The sequence below is a fragment of the Abramis brama genome (assembly GCF_963993115.1).
Source record: "Abramis brama genome assembly, chromosome: 15".
NCBI lineage: Eukaryota > Metazoa > Chordata > Actinopteri > Cypriniformes > Leuciscidae > Abramis > Abramis brama.
Window position 1 is genome coordinate 4,708,389 of NC_139977.1, and position 26,537 is coordinate 4,734,925.

Consider the following 26,537-nt stretch of genomic DNA (forward strand, 5'->3'; position numbering starts at 1 on the left):
TTGCTTAAAGAAAATTTTAGCACTTTCATCCACCAGCCAAGCTCCAAACAAATCTTATTACTGTAATAAAAACAAAATACATTCTTATAGATTGGTGCAGGGAAGACGTCAGGATTTATGCGTAAAATAAAGCCTGTGGTAAACATAACTTCACTAAACTTTGATGTTTTGTACTACAATGTAAATTACACACATCCATAGTAAAAATATGAATTTTGAAGCAGCTATGTTCATTTCTGAAAACATACAATTTTAATAAATAGCTAGATAAGACTAGGTAAATTTGGGGTGTGAGTGTGTGCAGAGTACGTTGTAGAACAAAACATTGAAATATCACTAATTTACCCTGTTTAGTAAATCTGGGCCATGTTCTCTAAAAACAAGTCTTATCAATGGTTATCAACTTTATTTAAATATATCCTTGTTACAGTGTAATTACTCAAATAAGTGCTGGGTAATATTAATTAACAACATGTACTTACTAAAGGTTTGGTTTAATGTTATTAAGGCTACTTGTAATTGTGCTTTATTTACTGTTAATACTATAGTAAATACGTGTAACATATGTAACAAGGATTCATTAAAATAAAGTGTTACTCAGTTTTGCTCCCAATGTAAACCCATCTTGTTGTAAGGATGTTTAGGTTGTTTATTGGAGAATAGAATGAAGTTACTACTATGGGTTTGCAGCAGAGGCAATATCTAAATCTGTAGAAATGTCAAAAGTATGTCTGTAATCAGATAAAATCGAATGTGGCCCGGGCTTAACCAGAAGTTTGTCAGTTTCTATATACCAAATATGCCTTGTATAATTCATAAAATATTTTTTTTTACTACACAATTTCTGTAAATATAATTAAAACAATACTAAATGGTACCTAAAAGGGTAGTACAATGGCACCATTTGTGTGCAGGACAGTTGGGAAATGTCCAAACCACTCTTTTGCCAAATTGTAATACTGTCTCCAATAAAAAGAAAATGTGAAAGCCACTGAAAAAAAAAAAAAACAGTTGACAAGTTTATCCAATGAAAGAGAACAGTACATCCACTGCCGCACACAGATGATGGCAGAGAACTGATGCTAAGAATGTCCTAATATGTAAACCTTAACAAATGCAACTTCCACATGCATAATTCTATGACCTTAATAACGCAGCACTTATACTAAATCTGCGTGTGATGTATCAGGTTGACATAACCTCACACACATGCTGCTTTAATAGTCTTTGCAAGAGCTTGTGAGTAAGACAAATGAGACAAATGCCTCCACAAGTATCCATCACCTTGAGGTGCAGTGAAATGTTACAAAGGGACAATTTAAAGATTCTGTCTAGCACATGCTAAATGTGTTCGAGGCACAGCATTACAAACTGCAGAATGAATTGGCAAATCATTGGTAAATAAATTAGTCATGAGAGAATGACTTTATCCTAGAGCGTTTGGACAACATTATCCTATTTTAATCTATTTAAAAATACCCTTGATGTGGATTAAGCCAACATACACATTACAGGTAATCTCTTATGCACACATGCATCTATTTCCCCTAAAACTGTGAGTCATCTCCGTGGGCACACAGTATGGTTTATTTTAGAGACAGTGTAAATACTGCCATGACTTCAACAGATGCCAAACATTTGGGTCAAAGTCCTCTTAGTGTAAATGTCATTTCACTAGAGCTCATATGGAAACAATCTGATAATTCCATGATTATCTAAACAAAATTATCTGTGTTTGTTTCATTTTGGTCCATTAGTTCCGTTCTGTGTTTGTCCATTCCAGTTCCCTGTGCTCATGACATTGCTGTCATGGTAATGGATTGCCTTGTGCAACTGTTGCTTGTTCAGTTTGCTATTGTCTGTGTTTTTAAACTGTTTTATTATGTTGGTTGTCCTGTATTGTCTTTACTTTGCATGTGGAGCTGTTGTGTTTTTCTGCTCTGATTCTCCTTGTTCTGGATTATCTTCTTAGTTTTTGTTTTGTAAATATAAATAAAGTAAATATAAATATAAATATAAATGCTGCATCAAGATCCAACTCGCCTCTCCTCACCTCAACCTTGATATGACAACTTACATACTTTTACAATGTTCCACTACAGATTACATGCAGTAAAATGTGATCTGTAATGTATTAGTCAGGGTAACAATCTAAATACTTCTCCAAATAAATCAGGAATTGAACTTATAAGTTCATCTTTTTTAATCAAATGTCTTAAGGTCTGATACTTGCTTCTCATTTATTAGCTCATAGTAGCCTCATTCTTATAAGTCAGATTCAGCATAATAGACGATTGTTGCCTAAATGTGTTAAACATTTACTTTTTAAATTTACATGCTAAGTAATTTGCTGTTTATGCTGCCCGAACATATGATAATACATACTGTTGCTGTAGTTCACAGCATCTAGCAGTCCGTGGATTCATTTTCTGCACCAACAACAGACTCCAGAAAGTTACCTCACACTGTGGGTTCTCAATAGTGCTCAAAAAAGGTGATTTTAAGTCTGAAGTTGAGGGCCTTGACTTATAGTTTTAGGCAGGGTTTTTATCTACAAGCACAGGTTTGACTGTCCCTGATAACAGGTACATGTATCAGGTAAAATCTCACAGGAATATGAACCCAAACACAGGTTTAAATAGAAGAGCAAACATCAGGTAAGTAACAAGTTGACAGTAACTTTCTGGGATAGTATAAACATCTGAAGAAAATGTATCTTTCCACTTGAAAAACACCAACGCCATAACAACCTAAAACAAGATTACAGGGGAGAGTATAACTGGAAGATGATCAGACGATTAGACAGGAGAAGGTCAAACACAGGAACAGGTAATCCAGAGAACATGACTACAAACTCCATGGCACAAACTCCTGTGTCAAACTCTGTTCCCGGAGGACCACTGTCCTGAACAGTGTCGCTCCAAACAACTGCAAAACACCTGCCTGGAAGTTTCGAGTAATCTTAAAGACCTTGATTATCAAGTTAAATGACCCAAAAGTCATAATAACTGAATAGTTTAGATGAAATCACATCACAATTTAAGCACTAACAAGGAAAATGTGATAGGTTTTCGAGTGAATGACAGCTGATGCAGTAGGGTTACACAAAACCTGATAGAATATTCTTCAATCTGAGAACAACAAAACAGCTCAGAGAGAATAATGAGCTGAACTCCTTTGATCGAACTAAGTTTAGCACTCTAAATGGCCCCGACAATAATATGCAAGCTTTTTAATAACTAATTTTGTACATTTGAAACAATTGGCTAAATGCTCTTTGCTCCAGAGAAAAGAGATGAGAGGTTATGTGAAGCCAACTACCAAGCATTTGCTAAAGTCAAGTCACCTTTATTTATATAGCGCTTTTTACAATACAGATTGCATCAAAGCAGCTTCACAGTGATAACATGAAAATAATACAACAAAGTTTTTTTTTCTAGAGAAAATTGCTTCATCGTCCACCTTAAGTAAGTCTTTCGTACATTCGTTTGTATGGACTAAGTTATTTTCATGGTTTTCTTATGTTTCATTACGGTTTCTTTTGTTCCCTATGTTCCACTGCTTGTCTGTTATCATGGTTACTGATTATGTTCACCATTAGTTTAGTTCCTTGTCACCCCTGTGTATATATTGCCCTATTTTTGTATCTTGAGTTGTTGTCGTTGTCTTTATATGTGGATGTAAATCTGCTGCCTTTTAGCCTGTTATTATCTTAATTAATTTGGTTTAATAAAGTGAAAAGTTTGCATTGAGATCCATTTCTCCTCCTCCTCCTCCTTGCCTGACCCTCAATGACAATCATAGAGTTCTCATTTATGGCTCATTTAAATATTTTATCTAAAAGATGTTTATACTAATATTTCATCACTTAAAAAAAAAAAAGAAAAAAAAGAAAAAAAGAAGAAGATCCAAGCTGGATTCACACCCACACATCAGAGTGCATTTTATTTTTTAAATAACAGATAGCAAAGTATATCTAAGATGTATCTAAAATAGTGAGATTTTTCAGTGCAGGGCTATTTGAAAACTCACTTGCTATCCTTTTTTGAATGTATCTGTAAAGAAAAACTGAAACAAGATGCATTACGTGAAGAGTTTTAATACATTTAAAGGGCGCCTATTATGCCCCTTTTCAAAAGATGTAAAATAAGTCTATGCTGTCCCCAGAGTGTGTATGTAAAATTCTAGCTCTAAATACCCAGCAGATATATATAATTTTTTTTACAGCATGTTTAAATTGTCACTTTTTGGGGCTCAGAAAAACACACCATTATAGTGTGTATCCCTTTAAATGCAAATGAGCTGCTGCTCTCAGCACAGAGAGCGGACAATAATACCTACAGAGCCAGAGAATATATGCTGTATGGAGATAGAACAGGTGTAGTTTAGTTTAATTACGGTTATAACGTATTTGTCATCAGCTTTGATCGACTAATAATACAAGCCTGCTGTAGCGGACCCCGTCCGAATGATGGCCAAAAATATACTGATGAGTTCAATGAAGTTTATTGTACATCACACAAAAGATGAAGCGTCAGTTTTACTCCAGAAAATCACTGTAAGAGCTGAATAAACACAGTATAATAAGTGCTCTGAAAAAAACAATAAGAAAAATTTACTTAATTTTTGTTTGGCAAGTTTTTGCACTAATCTTTTTTAAGTAAATTTCACACACATATTTTTAAGTAAATTTCACATATGAAATTAAGTAAACTCTACTTAACTAAGTTAAGTGAAAGCAACAAAGGAAATAAGTAGTTTTAATTTGGCTAGTAAAAGGTTGAGTAATATCTATTTAGTTGAAAGTTTCTTTGCAATACATTTCACTCATTGAATATTGAATTAAACCACACTTTTAAAGTATATGCTTTACTTAGAAACATCTAAGTAATTAATACAATATATATTCTACATATAGGGAGTCACACATCATGTGAACGCAGAGACCTCAATACTTGGTAGACAATACACAATGACGGTAACATTTGATGGATCGTTTTTGTGTTTGAATGTGTCATTTTGAGTGGAAAATGATCTCCAAATGTCACAAATTGGCAAGTTACTAATCCTAACAACAAAAGCAATGATGAAACAGTGTAAATACAGCTGGAAAACAGTGAAAAATCTACCTCATTAATTATTCAAGGCCCAGTGCATGATGGGAACACCAGTATCAGAAAAGTTGAGTAAATTTACTTAATTTTATAACGTTGATATTTACACTTTGACTTAGGCTGGCCACAATAAAAGGCCACTCTAAAATGTTCCAAAGGCACACCTGTGCAATAATAATGCTGTCTAATCAGCATCTTGATATGCCACATAATCTCGGCAAAGGAGAAGTGCTCACTAACACAGATTTAAACAGATTTGTGAACAATATTTGAGAGAAATAGGCCTTTTGTGTACATAGAAAAAGTCTTAGATATTTGAGTTCAGCTCATGAAAAATGGGGGCAAAAACAAAAGTGTTGCGTTTATAATTTTGTTCAGTGTAAGTATAACAATAAGTGGCTTAACACTGCACTCACGATAGTTTGAAAAAAAAAAGAAAGAAAATAAAAAAAATTAATATAGAAGAATGGCTGGTTTCTCATTTTGTTTGGTTGTAAAAAGTGTATAGGGTCGCTAACGACCCTAGGTATGTAATAGTGTAAGTATATTTTTCTCTGATAACTCAACAAGTGCCATTTACCTTAATTTCCCAAGGTGGCAATGTCTAGCACATGCTGTGATGTTTCACTCATAATTACCAAAGGCATAAACCAAAATAATACAAGTGCCATCAGCAAAACTTGAAATGGCTCAGAGCAAGTACTGTACGCAATATTATAAAACGGTTATAGTTCCAATCCTTGATTCTGAGTGGTTAATAGCTGTGTTTTATTCACGATTGATCTCATTGATATTGTTAATTGAAGCTATAGTAGAGTATTGTGAGAGATCGAGTAAGTGAGTGTACCTGCATTTACAGTAGACATAGCATTTTCCTTCAGGTCAGTCCTATATTCATAATAAAAAAATCCGTCTGAATGTCCGCTGCAATATATTGTCCTTTTCACAGTTAAGGGGTTTTCCCGTGCCTATAGTCACCTGTCAGTTGTGTCTTCCTTCTCCTTGATCACAAGTTCACAAGAGTCCTTTCAGTGTAAAAGTCTTCTCTACTAACTTACTTGCTCATAAAGACAGTCTTTGCTGCAATCTATTGGCGAAAAAATGCATGTAACTTCTGTTGCTGTTTACGGTCAGGGACTATTTTTTTTCCAGCGGAAGGAAGGCTTTTAGTGATTTTACTTCATGAAAGTTGCATAGATACATATTTTTCGGCTTTAATATTTGTATTGTGTGGTAACCGTTTTATAAAAGCAATTAGGTACTCAAGGCTAGTGCTGTATCGTGAATAAGTAACAGCTGAAGGCCTCTCGTACCTTACTGCTTACATATATTAGTGTCAGTGTCACTTGATGGTGGATCTGGTGAAGAAACTGTCAGCGATAAAGATATTTATTTTGAAGATGTTGAAAGCAATAGTTTTGAGAATTTGGTTGAGATCGAGAATATGAGCCAGAAGCTGGTAAGATATAGATATCATCTGTGTTAGATAGATCTGGGTCACCAAAGACCCAAATATGTAATAATGATTGGCGAAACATTCATGCATTTAAGGCATACAGTAGTTCATTGAGCAATGACATTAACTCTTTCCCCGCCAGCCCACCAGCATTTTATCATTTTCACAAAACTTCCATGGCCCCCAGAATATTTTGCTGTATGAATAGCTGAACATGCAACATATCAAAAGAAATAACAGAGCCTCTTTTCTAGCTTAATGCATTATTTTTTATCAATGTGGGTAAAGTAAAAAAACAACAAAAAAAAACCTTTTGAACAAAATAGTGTTTTTCAAAGACTACAACATGCATAAGCAATGTTTTTATCCCTTGTTTCTGTTTTATTCATTTATTTATTTATGATCCTGAGATTCAGTAATCTTTCAGAAGATGCATAATAGTGCCCCCTACCGTACAACAGTGAAAACACAGAAAGCAAGAAAATTCGGTCAATGGCTGGGAAGCGTTGTCTCATAAATGACGGAAAATGTTAAGAGTATTATTAATAGTCATTGGGGACACTATACTATAACAAGAACCGTCCTTCGGAAGAGACGTTAAACCGAGGTCCTACTCTCTATGGTCATTAAAAGTCCCATGGCACTTCTTGTAAGAGTAGGGGTGAAACCCCGGTGGCCTGGCGAAATTCCCTCCATTGACCCTTATCAATCATCCCCATCCACTAAATTGGCTCAATTACTCTCTCTCCTCTCCACCTTTAGCTGGTGTGTGGTGAGTGTACTGGCGCCGTTGTTCTGTGGCTGCTGTCGCATCATCCAAGTGGATGCTGCACACTGGTGGTTGAGGAGAGATTCACTGGTGGGATTGTACAGCGCTTTGGGTGTACAGTAGTGCACAGTAAAGCACTTTATAAATGCCTCTTTTCATTTCATTTTTATTTCAACTCAAGCACTGAACTGGCAGTGGACTTTGTCAATATGGCGCTGAGCGCACCACGTTGCAAAGAGATGCCACTTCAGGTCATAACGTTTCCTCATGGAGGGAGCTCTAGCATTTACGATGGCCTTACCAACCTCAGTTGAGAGACTGGAATCTGTGAGTTGGTACCCTATAGGGGTCAAACCCACAGCATCTAAATATTGGGCAGAGGGTGGAGAATTACACACCGCACCTGAGACCTTCAGGTTGTTCCTGGTCGGAATCTCCCATGGAGAGCCTTTCAGGAAAGATCCTAGGAAAACAAGACTCAGGCCGGCCAAAACGGAGCCACTAGCAACAGGCAAACTCTGTCCCGGTGAACCCTCGATAGAACACTCGGGAGGTAGAACACCACGTCTGCACCATGGCATCCAGCTCTAACCGAGCTGGAAATGTTCGCTCCCAACAGTTCGCTCCCAACGTGGAATCCAAGGCATACAAATTGGGGTCTCTTACACATAGAAAGGGTACAAAGACATCTGCGCATAACCCTTAAGTGTTTCCTAATGGGTGAAACCCACTGCTCTTGACCCACAACTGGAATGGTCTAATGTGCTGCAGCCTCATTGGTATCACATTAAGAGTGGCTGTCATAAAACCCAGCAGCCTCTGATATTGGCTGATAGGAATATCCTGACATAGCCTGAGTACTTTCATGGCTGTAAGGATGGACTCGACCCAACCCGAGCAGGTGACAAATGTGCCTGTATCGATGTTAAGTCCAACAACAACCTCACAAAATTCTTCACAAAAGTCTTGGAGAGAGCATGCTTTTCTTACTGATTAACCTCAAGTGGACAAGAACAAGATTGATTTCAAAACGCACATTTTTTAGAATGAGCTAGAATCAGACAGTTGTCAGTGCAGTTCAGTACACGGATGCCCTGAAGTCGCAATGGAGTCAGGTCGGCAACGTGCAGTGCCCGGGCTCCCAGTCTTGACTAGGGGGGACACAGGCAGCCACACTGACCTTTTTCTTCTCCCTACTCCTGTAGAAGCCACAGGCTTCTGGAACTGGGAAGGGAAAAAACTGTCATCGTCTGCTTTTTGGCCACCTGAAACCTATCGACAACAGAGTTGACTGCGTCACCGAATAGTCCAGATGGTGAATTCGGGCGTCCAACAAGAAAGTTGTTTCCTTTTCCTTAATGCTGGAGAGGTATAGCCACAGATGCCTCTCCGTGGCCACCATTGTAGCTATTGAACGATGGCACAGGCTGTGTCCCTCACCAGTGTTTAGGTGTTTTAGCAGGTCAGCCTAGTACGCCTGCAAAACCACCATCATGTGCAGTGATGCATCAGCCTTACCTGCAGCTTCATATGCCTTATCTACCAGGCCAGATTTAATTTTAAAGGGCCTGGATCTCGAGAGCTGATCAAGCATGCTCTGCTCCCAAACAAATCACACTCAAATCATGAACATAATCCCTCATAAGATAGTGAGGGCATGGCAGCACACATTGGTTATACTCTTTTCTAGATGCCATATTTCACTCATTCAATACAATACAGGGTAGACAAACAATATCCTCCACACAAACACAGACACGCAGTGTCTTTATGACAAAGAAGCTGATGCCATTTATATTGACATCGCCTATGTTCCGTCACCTGACCTTGAACAAAAATTGCTTAGTTTCAACACGTGCTTCAAGCAGAAGCGTTAACATTGCGTCAACGTCATGACACAGTGTTGAGTTTTTCAGTCTTGTCTATTTCAATCAGTTTGATGATGCACAGATCTAGAGCACATAACCATTTCGAATTGTTGTTAACTAAAATATTGTTGTAGATGCATTGATTTACTCAGAAAATCAAAAGCATCTGCTGTGTGTATTCTATCATGGGGACTATGATGCTTTGGCAAATATTGAATGAAAGATTTGTAATGTTTTAAATAAATTGCTATTATGTGATGAATAGATGCTTTTGAATTGTTACCTGAGCCCATAAAGCACAGTGCCATCTGGATGAAGACGGATCATTCTGTTCTTCACTGTTACACCATGTACAAAAGACTTCTTGTCATTCAGGAAGTATGTATCCGGCACCCACAGCTGATCAGCTACCCTGTTATCCAGCGTCAGGTTAAGAGGAATCTCAGAATAGGACAGGCGTTTGTCTCTCCAGGCTTGCTGGAAATACATAGTCAATGTGTAGTCCTGAAAAAACAAAGCATAAACACAGAGAAGATTACTGAATTACCAGGTCTAAAGACAATATGAGAAAGTCAAAGAAAGAAGATAGGAAAGAGATATTTTAGGGAATATTTTTAAATCTTTTGGGGGTTAATATTACATGACTGGCTTTAAAATTTGATGATGTAACGTTAAAAGCAAGAGTGCACACCAGGTTAAAAATGAGTGTTAAAACACTGGAGACTAGTACAGGTATAATGACAGAGAGCACACTGGGACTTCTGAACAAAAATGAACCATTTCAATCATTCTTTAAAGGCATTGTTCGCCTAAAAATGCCATCATGTCGTTCCAAACCTGCATGCTGATTTGGACTATCAAATAACTCACTGACCTTTAAAACAGCAATGACACTTTTTGCATAGGCATTTCAAAATGCAAAGCATTCATCAGTAAGCAACCAATGTAGATGAAAAGGTACAAAGCAGGTGACAGAATATGGGAGACTAGGAATGGTTGCTTTTAATGTTTTTTGACTATTTATTTTAAATTGTGATATGTTTTCTTAGTTGTTCTGAAATTCAAATCAAAACAAGATGTGAAATGTATACATTTTTGCCAAATTCAAGCAAATAACACTGATTAATAAAAGAAAGGGAATATATAGGGACATCATTTGTGAATGTCTTAATGGCATGCATTAGTTTCAGGACAAATATTATTTAAAAGGTAAGCAACTATTTAAATGTTCTTTATTAAATGGAAGAGGCACTCATGCACTTTTACCCCACACTCTTTCATCATTAAAACTGAAGTGTCGCACTGGAATTTGGCTTATGTTAATAGTACAGTCCAACTTCATTGATTTGATTGGCCATCTCAATAAATTATGCTGCTAGACCAGCTTAAAAATGTAACTTTTTCCAACATTTTGTCATCCTAACAACAGGGCGGTGCGTAATGAAGTGCAGGGGGACTTGTCACCCTCAGTGGTGGGCATGGCCCTAGTTTGTACACAACAGCATTACTGCTGTGTAGCAGAACTCGAAGTGTGTTTGGGGTCCAGAAACCCCACTGATTTACCCTCAAATATTTTTAATTAGTTCCTAATTAGTTCTTAATTAAAACTAATTAAAACCCAACAGGCAAATATTGCTTCTGTTTAACCACCAAGTAGACATGCACTTTTCAGAAATGTTAGATGATGGTATAATTCTTTCTTCTTTTAATTTTAAATACATCGTAGGTAAGTAAATTAATAGATACATAAATAAATGGCTAAGTCTCTTGCTAAAGCGTTTAGCATTAAAAGAGACTCTGAAAAATATGTCTGTGGCACGTGGTGCTAAATGCCAGTCCAATGTACCTCAAAGGTGATGATGACATTTTTCTGTTTACACGCTGATAAACCCAATCTCAGATTTGCTCTCTTGCTGCAAAGCTTATTATGAAATACCATGCAACACCAGGCGGGCTTTCAAGGCTTTCTCTTATCATTATTAAAGGGAGTTCTGGAAAGTTTTAAAAGAAATTGAGTCTCTGAGACTTAAAGAGTATGCTTTGTATGATCAGCAAGACTTCTTAAGGTTCTAATCTTCTCCTCATGGTACTTTTATCAGGCCAGGTACTGGGATACTGAAGAGAGCTGTCTTCTATTAGGATACCTGTAATCTATTTACTCTGGCTAGAAGTTTGAGTGTGGCTCATAGTCTGGGAAAACTATATACATCCCATGTGGCACCAGAATCACTACATTGAGGCAGCAAACTACATAAAAATAGCTGTCACCATTGCTATCCTACATTTTCTCAGTGGAGGTGGCTGTCAAATGCTTGGAGCTAATGAGCATCATGGTGTACAGTAAGCTAGTGTGGGTGGGGACGGATGATGTTTCTGTTGTGCTTCTGTCGGAAAGGAAGGAACCATGTGAGTAACATGCACTGGAAAGAGGTTTTGGGAAGTGTCTTCTGAAGAATCATGGGACAGAGAGTAACATCATCTTCAGAGTTCATCTGGATTTTCTGCAATGGGTGACCACCACTCAAGAGATAATTAAATGGAGAGGGTCGCCACATGAGTGCAACAATTACTAGACATAATTAGAGCTGTCTGAAGTCCAGTCTCATTAAGTTGTTTAAATAAGTTTAAATTTAGAAGATGCAGCAAATGCATTACCAAGGGCGATATTTCAGTAAGTACGGTCTAACATTTCCTGAAAAATATGACCATCAGATTTTTTTATTAGGTTAACTTTAAGTTCCATTTCATTTATAGTAGTTCTCTCTTATTTAGATGTTTTTGTCCCGTAAATTTAACACTGTTCCAAAAATTAAGTTATATCCTTATGAAAAAGAAGATTATTAAATTGTGCTATTAGCATTCTTCTGAAAGTATACTTTCAGTCTACGTTTTATGTACTTCTCAGAAATATACTTAAAATTGGACTAAAGTATACTTGACTTATACTGACAGAAAAGTCTAAGTATATTTGGACTATACATGACATGTACTCGTTCTTTTGATTGAGATATACTTAAAAGTATAATTAAGCATTCTAAGTATACTTGGCATACAGTGTACATACAGTCTAAAACTTACATTGTTTGATTATATATGTTCCTAATCCTGGGTATCTGAATTTTTGTGTAGGCTAGTCTACTGGTAGTGTACATAGGAATTTGCTTCAAATCTAATTTACTCTCTCCCCATCACTGACTGAATTTTTTGGCTATCCATGTTTTCACTGTTATACAGTAGGGGGCGCTATTATGCATCTTTTTAGTACATAATCTCCAGATCAAAACACAGGTGAAGAAGAAGCAGATGCAAGTGATAGAAGATTGCTTGCACAAATGTAAAATAACGCGATCATCAAACATTAAACAGCATATACTGTAAATCAAAACTCCCTAATGTTACCAAATGAAATGTCGAACCCATGAAGAGGAAACGACCGTGAAGCTTTGGGGGGTGTTGATGGATGTGATTTACTCCATATATGTTTTGATCATTATTCTGAATCTGGACGTAGTCTTTGACGATTTTCCCAGCTTTTTTTTTTTTTTTTTAATTTAGCTTTTTTTCTTTTCTTTTTTTTTGTAATGAAACTTACCCACATTCAAGTGTTGATAAAAAAAAGATGTATGAAGCTATAATTAAATGTTTTTTTTTTTTTAATGGAAAGAGTTAAAGTACAGTTAAAGGTATATTTCAAGTATAAAAATAATACCTAAATAGGAACATAGCATACATAAAGTGCAAAAATAATATATAAATAGTAAACTATAAGTGTGTTATGTTCGCTTAAACTTACAAGTTTACTTGCAGGATGAAACTACTAAATTAGTAGTTTACTGAGAGTACACTTCATAGTGTTCTTTCATAAGCAAAAAAAAAATGTAAACTACTAGTTCACTTGTAGTAGAGATGTTGTACAAATCAGAAACGTAGTTGTGAACTAGTTGTGCACTTAAAGTGTACTACTGTTACTCTTATAGTATACTTAAATATAATTTGATTTACTAAAAAGTGGGCCAGTTTAGTCTCAAGCAGTATTGAAATAGTACACAAGTTTACTACTAGTACATTGATATTAGTATACTTACTACATAAAAAGTATACCTAAAATATACTTTACCTAAGTATACTTCATAAAATGAACTTGAAGTATACTTCTTTTTTTAAGGGTAAACAAGATCCAATAAACAAAAGTGGGGTACAATAGAGAGCTCCTTTTAGAATAACTCATTGATCTATTTTGTTCCACAGACAGTCCCAATCTATGTGAAAATGCTAATAATCGGCAAGTTCAATGGACCAGCAAGTTCACAATAGTCACAATTTCACACACCATATTATATATATACATGCATGTGTGTATTGGGTGAGAAGCAGAGCTGGTCTGAGACTGGTTAGTGTTAGAGTTAGGTTAGGAAGTCTCAGAACCAGCTGACCTGGGGGGACTTTTTTTCAGTGTTCAGTTCTTGTGTTTGTAATATAAAATTATAATATTATAATATTAAAATATAACGAATCTGTGTATGTGACTCGATTTTAGATGCATCCAGAATTTAAGGGTTGGTCTTTGCATATTAATCAATAGAAATTGGCCTACAGGCATTATTTCCTTTGTAGTTTTAGAATTAAAGCCAGTGCAGGCTGAACTCTGCAAGTGCTTTTTTTAATCCTTTCCTCCCATCAACATTTGAAGTAGCTTCTCTATTTCATGGCAGTGCTCTGTGAATTGGAGGGGCCAGAATATGAAAGCCACTGGAAGCTCAGAGCGGCTGTGATGTAAATGACTGTTATTCTCGCTTCTGTCACACTGTGTCTTTTCTCTGAGGGAGGTTTTTTTGTTTTTTTGTGTGCATTGACCAGGGGAAGACATGATAGCATCTTGATGACTACTGAGATAAGTGTGAAGCCTCTAATCTTCTCTGCTAAGTTTTTTTCCCCCTTTTTTGTTCCCAAGGCTTCTATTTATTAAACATCAGTAACAGCAGAATCAGTTCGCTAAGTGCTAAGTCTGTGCTAAGAGAAAAATCTTCTTTCTGTTTCCCCATAAAGGTCCAGAAATGTGTCATTTTTTTTCATCAGGTGTGTGATGTCCTTTGTTAATGTGATGTCATTATGTTGCTGTCTTGCTGCCAGCCAATCGCTGCATTGCTGATCATGGTTTAGAGCATCAATATATCTGCCCTTCCAAAGAACACAAGAACGCACAGTAATCTCAGACAACTTAATTCAGATATTGTTAGAAGGTCTGGCACATCATCTCAGATGTATAAAGCGAAGTATGAATAAAGAACCCCTGGTTCTTTGAATAAGTACAGCGTTTACTCAGGAAACACTAAATATATAAAGGCTAATGTTTTATGTATTTGAGGAGCGAAGAAGAGTGTCTAAGTCTAGCATTTGTCCTCTAGTCATAGCCAGTACTGTTTGAAATAGCCAGTGTGAAGATCTTTTTTAACATGAAATTTTGGCCAAATGCCAAAACAAGCTAAGAGCCCACAAGGCTAAAGTAAACTTAATAAGTTGATGAAAATGTAATGCGAAGCACCAACTGCCACAGATGCAGCCTTTCTAATGATGGACAAAACATGCATTTCTGAAACTCCATTTGAGCTTAATTTTGGAAAATGTTTAATATCCCTGTCCCCTTAAATTAAACTCATGGAAAAAAACAACAGCAACAAAAAAAAAAAGATGTTCACACACCAGCTGAGATTTACCCTAGACATTTTTGAAGACACAGCAGCTCAATCGAATGGAGCATCACACTCAAAACACATACAATCAGACCTGTATCAGCACTAGAAGAGGGAAGGAATATAAACTAGATCTATGTGCAGTTCTGTGGAGTGTGTCCCTGTAGATAAAGATGTAGCTGGCCGCCACATGATTTAGACACTCTTTGAGCAGATTGTACACACTATGCCTTGGCTCTATAATGAAATGCCATATGTTTCCCCTGTGCATTTCACAAATTTTATGTCTCTGAAGTGAGAAAAAAGACATACAAAGCCATTGTGATTTGTAAGGCTGATCAGCTGTTTTTGATGCATATTTCATGCAAATAAAATCTATCTATATCGGGCGGGAGGAATTGGGGGTTGGATCTCACTAAAATGAGATTAATTAATGATCTCATTTTAGTTAAATTCTGGACACATTTTACTTACTTGCTCTCTCGAGTTTAAATCATGAAATTTTTAATCAATTTGTGCCCTCAATTTTATGAATCCATCCTCTTTTTTTTTAAACTGTGTGTAGTATTATGAGACATCTATGTTTTATGTTAGATTCGCAATGAGTTATCCAGACATTCTCAATGCTTTGCATTGCATATAAGCATTTTAAGTGAGAGCCATTTTGGATTGAACGTTAAGAACAGAGTGCTTTACCAGTGGTTATACGGCTACTTGGAGGCTAAGCGAGGAAAAAATAAGCAAAACGTGGCCATGATTTAGCTAAAATGAGGGAACTAATTACCATGTCATGTGCCAGCCTGGTCTCATTGTTTTAACAATGCTGAAATGTACAATACAAACGTGTTGACAACATTTAAATGTAAACATTATTATGTCTTTACAGCTAAAGAAACATAAACTATAATATATTTTATTAGATTTTTTTTATTTACAGAAGATATTTGTATAATTGTCATTTTTGCATTTTAAATACCCCCAAACCCAAACATGACCATTTCATAGAGAAAATAAAAAGAATATATAAAACGTAATGGACAGAAATGTGTAGGAAAATGACAATTTTAATAACAATATAGCATTAAAATTTATTTTGAGCTGCTCATTTCACTCTTACCTCTAAACCTACCCATAGCCATTTCTTAAAAATATGTAGAGTTATAAAGAAAAACATAACCGACAGATGAGTGTAATTAAAATAATTTATTAATTAATTGAAAAAATGTCAAAAGGGGTACCAAAAGTAGTCCAAATGACAATGTGTTGCAGTCGCAGTTCTCTCTGGCGGTATATAATAGTTTTGTGAGCAGAATTTGAGCTATTAATTTGTAAAAATGTTCACTTCTTGAAGGCGCGCATTTATCATTCAAGCACACGTCACCTAAAACACGGCAACCTGTGATGAAGAAGCATGACGTTTGATATCACTGCTGTAAAACGTGTCATAAAGCTTTTTGAAGTGGCATTTATTTTTAAAACGAGTTTGCTGGGATTTATGGTTGCTGCTGAGAATGGAGATCTCTGAATAAAGGCTTGAATTTGGCTCTGTTCACAATTGAATGGATTCTAAAGATTTGGATCATAGCGCACAAATAATATTGATTACTTTTGAGAATTTATGTTGCATTTTATTGTCAGTTACAGCATAGGACACTGGGAAAACAGCTTTTGTGTCTCACAGCACCTCGCCCTATGAATGACTAAAGTTAGAAGTAAATAATGTCTATTCTTTTTCTATTACATTCTGTGCCTGCGTGAAGCATCCACTAATGTCTTTTGCATGCACGCTCTGTGCAGTCTATTATTATATGTAGTGGGTGTCAGGTATGAGGGAATATGTGTGTTGATGTATTCATGACCATGCGCTCAGAGCAGCGGGCGTTCTACATGTCGCTGTGGGCGATTTCTGGGCCCTGCTGTTGCCTGGACGAGCTGTCGTCCTTGGGAGCCATTATTATGCTGTCCACCTTTCCTCCAGCTTCATCTATTGATGAAAATGAGATATAACAGAACCCTCTTCACGTCCATGGATCGATATTGATCCATTTTGTTAAAAAAAAAAAAAAAAAAGGATGACAGAATTGGACAAAATAATGGATATGATTTTTGTCTGTGTGCGTGTGTGTGTTGTTTTTGATGAAAGAACATTTGTTCAGGGCTCATTGCCTCAGTGGAAATGGAACACGTTTAAGGGTGGGGTATGTGTGCACACACACACACACACACACCCTTGGTCAAGGACACCCCTGAGGAGGCAATATCCCACCTCTATAGGAGTGAACTGCACCGGCAGGGTCTGCATGAGATGATGATGCATTGACAGACTGTAATGACTTGGAGGGATAGTTCACCCAAAAATGAAAATTATGTAATTAATTACGCACTCTCATGTTGTTCCAAACCCGTAAGACTTTGGTTCATCTTCGGAGCATGAATGAAGATCTGTCCCTCCATTGACAGCTACACAACTACCACTTTCAAGCCGCAGAAAGGTAGTAAAGACATCATTAAAGTAATCAATGTGACTCCAGTGGTTTAACCTCAATTTTTTGAAGCGACGCGAGTGCTTTGTTTGCACAAAAAAACATAAATTACCACTTTATTTACAAAATATTAATCTCCAATGGTGCATGGGTGTTTTATTGACCCGAGAGCAGACATATGGTGTGTGAACGCATGTTGGAGATTAATATTTTGCAAACAAAGCACTCATGCCGCTACATACATTTGAGGTTAAACTACTGGAATCTTATGGATTACTTTAATGATGTCTTTACTACTTTGTGGGGCTTGAAAGTGGTAGTTGCGTAGCTGTTTTTCATTTCGGATTTCATCAAGAAGATCTTCATTTGTGTTCTGAAGATGAACGAAAGTCTTACAGGTTTGGAACGACATGAGGGAGAGTAATTAATGACAGAATTTTCGTTTTTGGGTGACCTAACACTTTTTGTGACATTGTTAACAATTTGTTAACATTGTTAGTTCATGACATATATTAGGTAATGAAAATACTTACAAAGGAAAAATAAATATATTTTTCACATTTCAATTGAAACTAAACTTATATCAGTGCTTGTATGCACAGAGTACTGTGCTTTTCTATTAACATTATCTATTAACATCTATTAATAACATATTGTTATGGTCTCGTTACCAGAAACACCTAACCATCTAACCAACCAATCCCCACTGTAAACACCAAAAAAAAAAAAAAAAAAAAAAATTATGATATTTATATAGTTTTATTATTTATATAGTCAAAATCTGTTATTTTATGTGTAATGCAATAAACAAAGTCATAAAATAATAAACAACACAAGGGCGAGTAAATGATGACAGAAGTTTCAGTTTTGGTTGAATTATTCCTTTAAAATGTCATCTTTAAACATAATGTTTCTATAAAAAAAACACACTGCTTAAAATGGCCCTTGGCTAAAAACACCCACAAATAAAACACTTCAGGCTATTATTACTCATATGTAAATTGTAACATCGATGTCCAGTTTTTCTCTTGTTTGCTAAAGTGCAGAAAGCGGAACAGTGTTAAGTCACTAAATAAGTCTGTTATTGTATCCGCCAATTAAGAGAGGCTGGCATACTTTATGCATTCTGTACAACATTTGATGCTTCAAAGGTTGAGTGTGTGTGTGCAATAAGCTCTTCTTAAATATTTTATTAATATTAAGTTCTCCCCTTCAACCATACCATTTTGCAGTTAAAAAGAATGCTATTATGTAATGATACAATGATGCACCATACAATGTGACTAAAATCCTGAGGTTCAAAGGAATGGTAGCTACTGTGAGCATGCACAGATTAACACAGAAGAAATTACAAATGTTTGTTATAATGTGGTGTATTTACTGTAATTAAGGCAGGCAATGATTGAGAGTGAGTGAATGAGTCTCCACATGAGTCAACAGCTCTCTATGCCTGCATTTTTGCCCTCCTCTCTCTACCCTTCTTCAGTTAGCTCCCTTAACTGTGCTTGTAGGACTAAATTATTAAGTGCCCTTAGGGTTTTTTTGGCGTTAACATAACTGCTGATGCAAACACTTGCATTCTCCTAAGTTTCATAGGGTTGTGTTATTCCTCACTTCTTCTAGATGAGTAGAAGGTGGTGATTTGGATATTGGCCTTTTGGAATTTTTTTTTTTTTACATAAATCATGTAAATCATAGAGGTTGTCAATAGTCAATGGTTTACTGAAATGTAGTGTTATAATTGTTCATTGTTCAAAAGTAGGTGCTAAAGCAGGAGAAGCAATTCTTACTAACTGTCACCTTTGTAACTTATCCCACTCAAAAACACATTTAAGATCCGAAAAAATGTGAGAACAACTGAAAGTGTGTGCCATCAGGAGTGTGTGAACAGATCAACGGAGAGCTTTATTTCTCACTCATATGCGACTACTATTAATGTGCTAAAATAAACACAGGCACGGATATAATTCCTTCTATCGGTTTAACAAAAAGAGGATTGAGCCGTATATATTTATGAGGATGTGAAATCATTACAGATTCCTAAAATAAAAATGTGAAATTTACCAAAATTGACAAACTGTGTATACATATTTAGAGCAGGTCACCATTAGTCAGGTGGCAATTGGATCAAAACTAATGTTTAATCATACCGTAATATCCCATTAAGATGCACTGCTTGCAGTAACCAAAAGGCTGTTCTGAATTGTTTGTCATTACCATTTCATCACAACCATTACTAAAAGTATTTGTGGTAAAATTAGCCTATTAAGGTACAAGCTATCCAAGCATCTGCCTCTGTTGCATTAGATCATCATTTAAACATTCTGTGGAAAATCACAGTCCTAATGAGATGCCCCTGGCAGTTATGGCAGGGTCTTTTTTCTGTCTTTCTTTTTCTTTTTGGTATTCTTTGATGCTGGTAAGGAAAATAAATCCAGACTGTGCATTCTCCTGGGCCAAAAAGTAGTCTTCGATTGTAGCTTACAAGAAATTTGTTCATTATGACAGCAAGTATTTAACAATTAATACAAATTACTGGTTTACATAGAGTATATGAGTTATCTATGAGATCATCAAAGCTTCTGGAGCATTTTGTATCACATGCAAAATTTTCTACTTCAAAGTGAAAAATAGGAAGTCAGACTAACACCTGATATATATAGGGCTAATAATCTACCTGTAGCAGTTTAACTTAACCTCACATAACCAGTCATGTAGGGGTTCTCAAACGTGGCTCCAAATATGTTTTGGACACATGTCCCGGTGAGTGTGATGAGAGTGTCAAATTCCCTTCTCTGATTACAGGGTTCCAGCCAGGAATTTCACCATGGCAGTGAAGAACAAGTTTGTCATCTGCCCAATCTTAAGGATTTATGAGATATTGCACAATGCCTCGCTTACGACTGTAACCTCGGTTCCCTGAAGAGTGAACGAGATGCTGCTCTGTAACTTTACGACACTATGGGAATGCCTCTGCATGATTGCAAGGCAAGGTAAGGCAAGGCAAGGCAAGGCAATTGCGTCTTGAAGCATGTGTGAAATGAGTCCAATGGTGTGACAGAATATCATAGGCGGGTGAAGTCACGACCAGGAAGGAATAAATCACCCCTGAACCAATCAATGTCAGCTTCTGATCTGCTGAAGTTGGTCACAGGCGCGTTGGAAGTATGGCGGGGTGACTCATTATCTCGCTCCCTCTTCAGGGAACAGAGGTTACCGACGATGCTGAATCGGGGAGAGATAGCTCGCAAAGTCTGCTCCACCTTAGCACCAGGATATTTGAATAATTCGAAACCTGAGGCCCATACACACAAGATGAGTATGGTTTCTTCTTCGTTGTGGAGATCGTGAAAAAATGGCAGGCCCGACATGGAGGTTGCACTCTAGAAGACAGCGCTTGCTGAAGACAGAGAAGCTGACATTGTTTGGTTCAGGCGTGCTTTATTCCTTCCTTGTAGTGACGTCACCCGCCTATGACATTCCGTCACACCATTGGACTGATTTCACAAGCGCTTCAAGACAAAATCACGAAGAGACGTTCCCATAGTGTTGTAAATTTACGAATCAGCGTGAGTTCCTTTGAAAGGGAACTTTTAGAGCCTCTTACTATTATCAAGCGTGACCTCTTGGATAAATTAAAAATAATTATATTTTTGCAGTAAAGTCGAGTAGATTGTACTTTTTTCCCATTTTAAGTGTATTACTATTTGTTATATGTTGAATTCATGTTTATAAAAAAGACACTTCATAGCGCGACATCACATCATGGCCGTTGCAGTGTCCAAAGAAATGTTGCATGCTCAAAGTCTAGTGTGACCACGGCTTTAGGCTCAGAACGTGGTTGTATTTGTTGCTGCCTCACAAGCTCAAGACTCAGAGCATGGAATCTGTTGCTGTCTCTTCCTTTACAGACCAGAGACTCAGAAAAGTGTATATATTAATGTCTCCACTCTCATGGCCCAGAGACTCAGAACAGAACGATGTCTCTGTTACTGTTTTACCTGATGGGAGACTCAAGGTGATAAGCAATGTTTTTTGAGAAATGTTGCCAAGCAATGTTGCCAAGCTTGGGCACTTTCCCATTGAAAATGGGCAACAAATTCAACAAATTTCTATCTGGAAACTGTAGTAAATTTAGCCTGGTCCTACCAGATTCTCGTACATTTTATTTGTACAGAGAGTCTGGCCACTCTCCATTGACAAGCGTTAACTTCCTTGAAGGCGGGTATTCTGTTGAAGTTTAAAACTATTGGATCTGCCTAGAGCCACTCTGGATCTGCCATAACCAATCGCTAACGTTTGGTCGTGACGTAACCCTACAACTCAAACTAGCGCACAACATCAACGTCATCATTCTCAGCCACTCCCTCTGTTCGCTGATTGGACCCCCAAAAAATTGTCCGGAGAAAACCCAAGAATATACCGCAAACCCAGACGACGTACTGAAGGAAAATGAAAATTGAGCGGAAGTACAGTACGTAGGAGGGCAGAGCCAGGCAAATTAGTAAATTAGCTCTAAAGAAATATTAATAAATCAATCATAACATGTTATAATTGATTATGAATATTTGGATCAGTTAATAGAATTAACTTCATGTAATAAAATTAATATTACAATTATTTAACCTGTTTGTGCTGTGAACACTCAGTGTTAATTGTTTATTAATTCTAAGAAATTTACATTTCCGGGGTATGGGAAATGTCTTTCTTACTGTACAGTACTACTTAGAGCATGTAGTCAAAATCTGCATGATTAGGGACTCCAGTATATATGAGCTTGAAACATGGACAACTTTACGTGTGACATGAACAAGATTTTATTAACTAGACTAAACACTTAAACTACTCTAGCATACACATTCATACATGCATACAGTTTACCAAGGGAAAGAGAGCTGAAGCAGAATACAGGAAAGCAAGAAGTTATAGCATTGTTTGAAATTCAGCAGATCAACAGCCTTGAGCAAACCATCAGTTTAGTTCTAACATGCCCTTCTTTAAAAGGGGTAAGGATACTTAATGTATCAAATAATGAGACTAAGTTTAATACTTGCATGTCTCGCCCATTTGAATTAAACTGTCCTGATGCAATTTGTTGAGGCTCCAGTTGATCTTTGCTGATGTTGTCTTGATGAGAGAGAACCAGTGGTAGTCAGAGGATTTTTGGTGAATGGAAAGACAAGGCCGCAGCCTGGCACAAACTTGGGGTCCTTAGAAAACTTCTAGTTCAGCATCATCTTCACATCAGGATTTCTCAGAAAATAACTAACAGGCGTGATCTTGTGATCAGTGATTTTTAAAGTGTGAAGATGTCACACCCTCTGGAGGGTTGTGAGCCAATAAGAAGTTGTTCCCTTTGGAGGGAATACAACCTTTTGTTCAAGCAGGTCTTTGAACATGTAATTTGATTGGGTGTTTAACACAAGAATCTTCAAGATTCTTATAATACTAATGCGTCACAAAGTTAGCAAAATGTAATGTAAATTAACAAATGGGGGACGAAGATTGGAGTTTATAGAGACTAAACATGCTACACATATGATTTTGGTTAACCATAGTAAGCAAGTCTGAAACATTAATCCAAAAGAGTTTTAAAGGTGCTCTAAGTGATGTTGGGTGACGTCACTTCTTGTTGACGTTCAAAGTATTGTCAAACAAAACGGAGGCTAGCTAGACCCTCCCTCCTCCTCATGCGCGCACTAACCCTCCAAACCCCACCCCCAAATCCTTCTTGTCGGTTATTGGCTGGAACAGTTTGTTATGTTTCATGGTGCGGGTTAGCCCAGTTTGTTTTTCTTGCCGTTTGTGGAGCCTGGGCTGTCTACAGAGACCGCGTTTTATACAGTGTGTTCAGGGGACAGGCAGCTAGCAGATAGTGAGGAGATGTGCTGTATGTGACAAAAAATGTTTTGGCCTAAAAAATGCTTGACATCGCTTAGAGCACCTTTAAAGAGAGAATGAATACATAGACCAAACCACATAAAAGGAAAATCATGAGATGGGAAAATTTGATACATGTCTATACATTTCTCAAGTAGTTATATGTAGAATATATATGATTAAAAGGGTTTATTTCTCCTACTCAGCAAGAATTAAGTGAGAGTCACAACTCTCTGGAAATTCCGTTTGGGGTCGTAAAAAGTCTTATCAGCCTTAATGTGTCCTGTAACAGGACAGCGGGTTCTGCCAGTGTGTTAGCTTCATTTGGGATGTTCGTTTTGGGGGGAAGATTCATAGACCTTTGTTGGGAGAGTGAGTTTGCTGGATTATTCATTAAATATAATGAATAATTTGTGTGTGTCTGATTGGTCCAGATGATACAAAACTTTACATTGGAAGTGAGCCCTGTGTCTCTCCTGGTTGCCCATTGACGGCAACATTGCTCAGCAACATTGCTCAAAAAGTTGCCCAGTGTATCATCACCTTCAGACCACCACCAGAATACTTTTGGCAATGTTCTGAACACATAGAGCCTAAATATGATGGGAAAATACCATGCATGTTATTAATTTGTACATTAACAGCTGAATTGTGTAAGATTATGCATTACAAATAGCTGTCACTGAGAATTACCACATTTTGTAAAATGTAATAAAATCAAGAATCTATGGTTTGTTAATTCTCTTTAACCTTTATTTAACAACAACAGTACAAATAAAAGATTTCCAAAGTTTTCACTGAACTTAATTGTATTATGTAAAAATAAACACATTTCTATTTTGATGGCTCCTACACCAAAATCAAATAAAGTTGGGACAGAGGCATGTTTACCACTGTGTCACATCACCTTTCCTTTAAATTACACTTTTTAATTGTCTGGGAAATGAGGAGACTAATTATTGCAGTTTTGCAAGTGGAATTTTTGCCCAACCTTGCCTGATATAATACAGCTTCTCAATCGTCCGTGCTCATCATTATCTTATTCTCTTTTTCATAATGGGCCATACATTTTCAATAGGAGACAGATCTGGGCTGCATTTTTCAAAAGCATTGTGAGCTACGTAAATCGTAGACTATTGATGGCAATAGTTCTATGATCAACTTAGATTTGCGATGCTTTTGTGAAACGCTGCAGGCAGGCAGTCAGGCACATCCACACTTACAGTGTAGAGTATCTACAAAACCACTCTGTTGTAGCACATGCAGAATGAGTTCCTGGCATTGTCTTGCTTCCCAGGAAAAATGTCATCTTGATGGCATTGTAAGTATCTGTACAATCCCAATCTCCACGTCAATGACACCTTCACACATTTGCAATTCACCATTGATGTTTGCACTGATGCACTCCCATACCATGACAGATGTTTGCTTTTGCATCAGTCACTGATGAAAGTCTGTATGGTTGAGAACTTGTTATACGTTTTTCACAAAAACAAATGAAAATGTGGACTCATCTGACCACAGCACATATTTCCACTGCCTTTTGGATCATCTAAAATCAGCTCGGGCTCAGAGAACTCGGCAGCATCTCTGTATGGTGTATAGCTTTCTTCTTGCGTAACAGAGATTTCTTGATGCAGCAGCATACTGTTAAGTGACAATGATTTTCCAAAGTACTCCCGAGCCCATGTGGCTATTTTTAACACAGAAGCATGACGGTTTCTCATGCAAAGCCGTCTGAGGGCTCGAAGGTGACGCACATTCAACAGAGGTTTCCTGCCTTGCCTTACACAGCCTGAGTCGTTCCACAATATTATGTACATGTTAGATGGCGAAAGACCTAAATTCTTTGTAATCTTGCATTGAGAAATGTGATTTTTGAATTGTTTGATAATTCTCTCATGATATTTGGCACAAAGTGATGAGTCATGACCCATTTTTGCTTGCAAAGACTGAGATGCTCCTTTTATACCCAATCACGATAATTGACCTACTTATTGTGGACTGTTTCAAAACAGTTTAACTCAGATATTCTATAATCTTTTCACTTTTGCTGCATATATATATATATATATATATATATATATATATATATATATATATATATATATATATATATATATATTTATACACTACCAGTCAAAAGTTTTAGATCGGTAAGATTTTTTATTTTTTAAGAAGTATCTTCTGCTCACCAAGGCTGCATTTATTTGATTAAAAATACAAACAAAAACAGTCATATTGTGAAATATTATTACAATTTAAAACAGCTGTTCCCTTTTGTAAGGGAACTCCTGCTGCATCGATGAAGCGTCTGAAGTCAACTATGGAATTATTCCAATCTCGATTGGTGTAGCGTCACTCGTGACATCACATGTGACGGTGATCCGGAAGCTATAAAAGAATCACAGGAACCAGGAAATGTTAGCTTCTGGTCTTTAGCAAGCGTTCTGTGTCAACTTCTTATTTGGTGTTGTCTGTTACTGAGAAAGTGTATTTATTATGGCGAATAAGGAGAAACTATTCAGGCAGTGTGCGTCCCCTTGCCCACGTTATTTAAGTGAGGGTGACACACACTCGCTGTGTGTAGTTTGTCTGGGAGCGGAGCATGCACAGGCAGCGCTCGAGGGCCCCTTGAGAACGCTCCGCTCCCGCCTGGCCATGTTCGATGAGACTGAATAAGCCCTTCTCCTCGAGAATATCTGAATATCTATATTCGAATATAATGGGTGCCAAGGAGGAGGGCTATGGGATGATGTACAACATCGGCCTTGGTTAGGAAGGCATATATGGCGGCAGGTCAGGCTGGTAGTTGTCTGCATACGATGGGGCTGTTGCAGGCATACCAGGCCGACCTCCTCAAAGAGGTGGACGATAGCGGGGAGGTTGCCTTCGACGACATCCGCGAGATGCGTCGAATGGTCGACTTGTCTCTCCGTGCTACCAAGGAGACGGCCCGTGCCATTGGCCGCTCCATGGCAGCACTGGTAGCCACGGAGAGACATTTGTGGCTGAATCTGTCGGGCATCGAGGACAAGGACAGGGCTTGTCTCCTCGATGCCCCAGTTTCGCCTTCTGGCCTTTTCGGCAACGGTGTCAATAACGTCGTCGATAGGTTTCAGGAGGCGAAACGACAGTCAGCCGCTTTTAAAGAGCTTATCCCCCGCCGTCGCTCCAGGTCTCGTGAGTCCCACGAGGCCACCGCCAGCTCCTCACACCTGCTGAGGCAGAAGGAGAGTGTTGCCTCTCGTGCTCCCCCTCAAAAGACCTGGAGCCA

General features: G+C 37.4%; 1 protein-coding gene and 1 long non-coding RNA gene across 4 annotated transcripts in view; one reads left to right on the plus strand and one right to left on the minus strand.

The window, feature by feature from the left end:
• LOC311097791 overlaps window positions 1-26,537 on the plus strand; it is a 260,798-nt gene that overhangs the window by 143,124 nt on the left and 91,137 nt on the right. The window lies entirely within an intron of this gene.
• Window positions 1-26,537, minus strand: part of gabrb2b (gamma-aminobutyric acid type A receptor subunit beta2b) — a 143,248-nt gene that overhangs the window by 66,437 nt on the left and 50,274 nt on the right. For all 3 annotated transcript variants that reach the window (XM_084137643.1, XM_084137642.1, XM_084137644.1), the window contains exon 4: window positions 9,491-9,711. In XM_084137643.1, the coding sequence (XP_083993769.1) occupies window positions 9,491-9,711 (221 nt within the window). The remainder of the gene's footprint in view (window positions 1-9,490; window positions 9,712-26,537) is intronic.